A 5,586-nucleotide genomic window follows, 5' to 3' on the forward strand; every position below is an offset into this window, starting at 1 on the left:
GAGTAAAAGTTTAAAAGGTTTACTCCTTCGCCAAAAATAAAACAGTACATTAAGGCCAAGACAGCTTAAATAAGATGGAGCACAGTGGGGCCGAAAAGGTTACAGGACAGTGATAAAATCACTTTTAAATGATCGCTCCGATGCGTTTCTATGGATAGTAAGTTCAAAATTGTATAGTGCAAACCAAGTAGAGTATAAACCAGCACAGTAAGGAAGTATTAATATGAAGTGCAGTGTCCACACAGTCGCAGAAAAACGTTTTATCACCTTTAGTTATTTTAATTCCTGTAGAACTGTGTCCTACCCATCCCCACAATACTTTTAAAATTATTTTCAGTTAAAATAATAGATATAGACAATTTTTTAACGTTAAAATACGTTAATATTTCTTTAATGTAATATTTAGCTGATTTTTTTCAACTTAAAGTATAAACAAAAATATGAATTTTGTACCAATAGATCGGCATAGACCAAAATTTAATGCAAATTATTTTATGCAAAACATTAAAAGAAAATGTTCTCGTCACTGTAATGAAAATAAGTAGTCATGCAGAAAAAAAGAAAACACCCGTTAGCCACCCATGTAAACTAACAAAGGTACACTGCCAAAAATATTTCGATTTTAATGTTTTGGCCGATTTGAGCCCATAGACAAAAGGCAATAAAATCATATCAATATAGTTAATAAAGCTGATCATTTAAAAGTTTATTAATCTTTATAATTTATGTAAGTAACACTATCAATTTTAAGAGTTGTGCAAATTGTTATTTGAATAAAAACGTATTCGAATAAAATGTTTTTGGTATCATTATTACACAATGTTCTTGAATATAAAGTTATTTGAATAAAAAATTCTTCCTATATTAAATGGTTTTACACATTTTTTTAAATTTAGAATATATTAGATGTATACAAAATAATATTTTTAAAACAAATTCAAATTATTAAATTATTTGAATACATTTTTATTCGAATAAATGAATTCGACATTTTTAAAATAATTATTTTTTTTAATTCTTTGAATAAATGTACTTGAATAATGTGATAAATATTGAGAAAGTTTTTTTCAAATGATGCAACAATGCAAATAATTTAAGCAAAGTTTAAAATCAGTTTTTCCTTAGATGCGTTGTTTAGATATAGAATTGCATTTTATTTTTTGAAATTTAAATACTACTTCCAATTTTTTTTATTTTTATATTTTTAATAACGTATAAAGTAAAAATAAAATTATAGAAGTGTATTTAAAATAAAACACATGTTTAGAAAATGAATGGTAATTACAGTTTGTTATACCGTATATTTGTTTAAGAGTGTGGTAAAAACAATTAATCAGTCCTATTCAAAAGCTTAAAGGACCTTCTCATATTTTTTTAAGTGTCAATTAACGACGTTCACATATATTTTTTTTTTTACCAATACATAGATAAATAGCTAATACTATCTTTAAATTTATTTTTTTTACAGATAAAAATGAAACTCTTTTGGATTTTAGTAGCATGTGTCATTGTAAATGTTTCAACAGACGAACTAAGTAACTATTTTGTTTTCATGCTTATGTATTTGATTTAGATAACGACTTACGGTAGTAGATTATTTAAAAAAATTAATACTTCTCTTTTTTTTCAGCGGATTATAAAAGATCCGTTTCAGTTACAAGTCAGTTAAATTTTTGCTTTATATAAATAACGTTTTTATATATATTTGTTTAAATTATGTATTACAGACAACCACTTAGTGCTTGCTAATGAAAGGTTTTTCACTGTCGGACGAGCTCGTGAACGTAGAAGTAAGATAAATTTTAATTTAATTTCTTCTTCTTTACTAAAGGCCTTGCCTTGTCGTTGCAAATCTGTTTCACCATTCTTCTCCGTTAAAAGCCAATCTTTTCATGTCCATGTATCGACTACAGTCAGCTTGTCTTATCATTTCTTCTATATATGCCTTCCTCGGTCTGCCTCTACCTTTGTGTCCATTTATTCGCCCTTCAAATATATTTGTCATAAACGAATTATGCCTAAGTAGGTGACCGAACATTTTTTCACTTTTTTTTTTATGGTGTTTAACAGAATTCTTTTTTCGCCTACTTGGTGTAATACATCTACGTTACTTTTCATTTCTGTCCAGCTGACTTTCAGCAATCTTCTCCATGTCCACATTTCATTGGCTTCCAACTTTTTTTTGTCTTGTCCATTGATGGTCCATGTTTCACAGCCATATAATAGTACGCTCCATACGTAGCATTTGATAAAATTTTTTCTCATCTTTATATTAAGTTTTTTGTTTGTAAGTAGCTGCTGTTTTTGCATAAATGCTCTCTTTGCCATAGCTATTCTTTGACTAATTTCTATTGAGCATCTACCATCGCTTGTAATCGTACTTCCTAGGTACTTAAATTGTTGGACTTGCTCTATTAAGTTATTATTTATTTCCAACTTCACTACAGGAGTTTCTTTTGCCTTAGTCACCAGCATTGTTTTAGTTTTATTTGCATTTACTTTCATTTGATATTCCTGCAATATTTTAATGAGGATGGTTAGAGAGTGTTGAATGTCTTTTTCCGATTCAGACACTAAAGCAATATCATCTGCAAATCGTATACATTGGATCTTTTCCCCATTTATGCTTATCCCTTTAGAGTTTCTCTTATACCTGTCTATGATTTCTTCTACAAATAAATTGAACATATAAGGAAATAAGGAACAACCTTGTCTTACCCCTTTTCTAATTTTTGCTGTAGTACTTTGTTCTCCTACCTCTATTAAGGTCTCTTGTTTCTTGTATAGTAACATTATTACTCGTCTGTCCATCCAATCTATTCGTGTTTTTTACATAGAGTTTATCAATTAAGCCCAGTTAATTGTGTCAAAGGCTTTTACTAAATCAATAAAAGTTTTAAATGTATTTTTATTTACATTTAGTCTTCTTTCCGTGAGTACCCTTAAAGCTAAAATTGCTTCTCTTGTACCAATTCCCTGTCTAAACCGGAAATGATCTTCATCGAGCTCTTCTTCGATTTTCTTCCTTATCCTAGACATATTATTCTGTAATTCTTGCATTCTGTGGAATTTCTTTTTTTAGGGATTAGTACAATTTTGCTTTTGGCAAAGTCCTCTGGAATGTTGCCATCCCTATACATTTTCTCAATCATTTCAAATAGCTTATACTCGGTATCTTTTCCAACGTTTTTTAATAATTCTGCCGGGATGTCATCTACTCCTGTCGCTTTACCTTGTTTCAATTCACTTAATGCTTTAACGAATTCGCTTTTTGTTATATTTGGTCCTATGTCTTCTTCGTTTGACTCAATTATATTTTCATTATTCATGTCATGTTCTCCTATCAATCCTTTATACAGGTCTTCTATGTACTCTTTCCATCTCGTCGCTATTTCACCTTCATCTAGAATCAGTTGCCCATTCCTATTTTTAACAATTTTGCTTCTTGGCTTCGGTAATCTTGACAATCTTTTAATCATTCCATATGCTTTGTCCATTCTATTTGCTGTCATATTTATTTTAATATTTTTGCATGTTATATCCATCCATTCCTCCTTTTCAACTCTGCACTTTTGGGTAATACGGTTCTTTATTATTCTATTCATCGCATCATCAGTCTTCCTTAGTTTGTTGCGATATTTTATTAAGTCCATTATCTCATTCGCTATCCATGGTTTCCTTGGATTCAGTTTCCTAAATCCAATTGATTCCTCAGCAGATTGCCGAATATTGTTAACCGCTTCTTCCCATGGAGGGCCGATACCAGCAGCTATCACTCTATTATGAACTTTGTTTTGTTTCTTCATGTTTAAGTTTTTCTACGTCCCATATTTTACATTTGGGTCGCTTTGTAACTTTCTTGTGTATTATTTTGTACTTCATCACTACTAGGTTATGATCGCAATCGATTTCCGCGCTAGGAAAACTGTGACTTGTCATTACTTGTTTCTTGAAACGGCTCTTTGCTAATACATAGTCCATTTGGTAACGATTAGTATCTCCTGGTGCTACCCATGTATAACGTCTTATTTTCGGTACTTCAAACATTGTGTTGGTAACTAGAAAATTGTTCTGCTTACAAAAATTGACTAATCTTTCACCTCGGATGTTTCTTCTTCCTAAACCATGTTTGCCTACTATTTGATTGTCTTGTCCTTCTCCTTTTCCTGCGTTGAAATCGCTCATAATAATTACATTATCGCTATCTCGAGTTATTCCTAGCAGTTCATCTAGAGAGTCATACACTTGTTCCATTTCGTCTTCACTATTCGAGGTTGGAAAGTATACCTGGATGACTATCATGTTTACTGTAGATGTCTTCAACTTTATTAGTAATATTGTATCATTCACACGATAGGTATTTTCTACTTGCAGTCCCCATTCTTTGTTTAATAGTATTCCAACTCCGTTTTTCCCTTGTTTGTCTCCACTATTTATCATTCGAAAATCATCACTCCAGAAATCTCCGTTATCACCCCATCTAGTTTTACACACTCCTAAAATATCAAGCTGCTTTAGTTTCATTTGTTGTTTAAGTTCTTCAAATCTTCCTGGTCTTAACAACATTTACGCTCCATGTTCCTATTTTAGTTGGAAAAGTTTTGTTTTTGATTTTATTTTCAATTTTTTGTTTTGGTTTCGGCATGGATTCGCTGGCTGATGAACTGGGAAGCCATGCTCGGTCTCCCCCTGTCGGACTCCGGGTTCCGAATCCCATCGTCTGGTTTATCATTCTTATAGTTGACCTTCATTGCCTAATAATTGGGAATATTAATGCAGTGGTTTCCCGTTGCCTTCTGCATCGCAATGACATCTCTTATTGCTAAAGGATGCTATTCGAGTATAGACAATTCTATACTTAATACTAACAATTTTGCTGCCCATTGCTAGGTCCATTTTTGTCGACTTTTATGACGGGCATGGACTGCCGTGGGTGTATTCTGCCCCCCCCCCCCACAGGGGTAAAATTAATTTACTAATACATTATTGTTTTGTTATGTTTTGCTGACAGTCAAGCAATTTATAAATTAAAACTATAGTTTCTAAAAAAAGTGCACGAGGTATATAGATCTAATTTTCTAAACACTGTCTGACTTGTTAAATATATAAATATTAAATAGTTTATATTTATATTTAGTAGTAGTATAGAGGTTTTTATAATTCAATACACTTGACTTTCAGCAGTGAATACTCAATCTAATAGGGGGAGTAGCGGTAGGGTAAATTGTCAATACAAATTATATGTTGTAAGCAAGTGTTTAATCTGATAATTTGTAAATTTATTTACATTTTGTTTAAACATTTTTTTTTTATTTCAGATGGATTGGAGTATGTAATTGAACAAGTGATTAAAAATGGAAGCAATATTTTAGGTAGTTATAGTTATATAATAATATAATAAACAAAGGTCAAATTAAAAAAAAACACCATTTAATAATTAATTACATTCAACTAAAGTTCATCTTTTTAAAAATGTATAAGTGATATAAATTACACAATTTTCACTTGATTCAAAATTGATATATTATAAAGAAAATAATGGTAGAAGTCAATTTCATCTAATAATTATATTTTATTCTAATCGCC

General features: G+C 30.7%; 1 protein-coding gene across 1 annotated transcript; it reads right to left on the reverse strand.

Annotated features, from left to right (window-relative positions):
* Positions 1 to 3,026: 3,026 nt before the first annotated feature.
* On the reverse strand, positions 3,027 to 4,566 carry LOC126835562 (craniofacial development protein 2-like). The gene is made up of 2 exons (XM_050568234.1): positions 3,837 to 4,566; positions 3,027 to 3,787 (listed from the first exon to the last, which is right to left on the reverse strand). The coding sequence occupies exons 1-2, from the start codon at positions 4,564 to 4,566 to the stop codon at positions 3,027 to 3,029; spliced, it is 1,491 nt and encodes a 496-aa protein (XP_050424191.1).
* Between the last annotated feature and the right edge of the window lie 1,020 nt (positions 4,567 to 5,586).

Source organism: Adelges cooleyi, unplaced genomic scaffold, assembly GCF_023614345.1.
Source record: "Adelges cooleyi isolate 19-005CV unplaced genomic scaffold, UGA_ACOO_1.1 ACOO_flye_CR_arks_rails_tigmint_CR_PRNA_1, whole genome shotgun sequence".
Lineage (NCBI taxonomy): Eukaryota > Metazoa > Arthropoda > Insecta > Hemiptera > Adelgidae > Adelges > Adelges cooleyi.

What these genes read in the sequence shown, in the direction of transcription:
- LOC126835562 (XM_050568234.1), bottom strand. Translation starts at nt 4,566, where the DNA reads ATGTTGTTAAGACCAGGAAGATTTGAAGAACTTAAACAACAAATGAAA. An exon ending in AGTTACAAAGCGACCCAAAT is followed by an intron (nt 3,788 to 3,836) that starts GTAAAATATGGG and finishes AACAAAACAAAG; the next exon opens with TTCATAATAGAGTGATAGCT.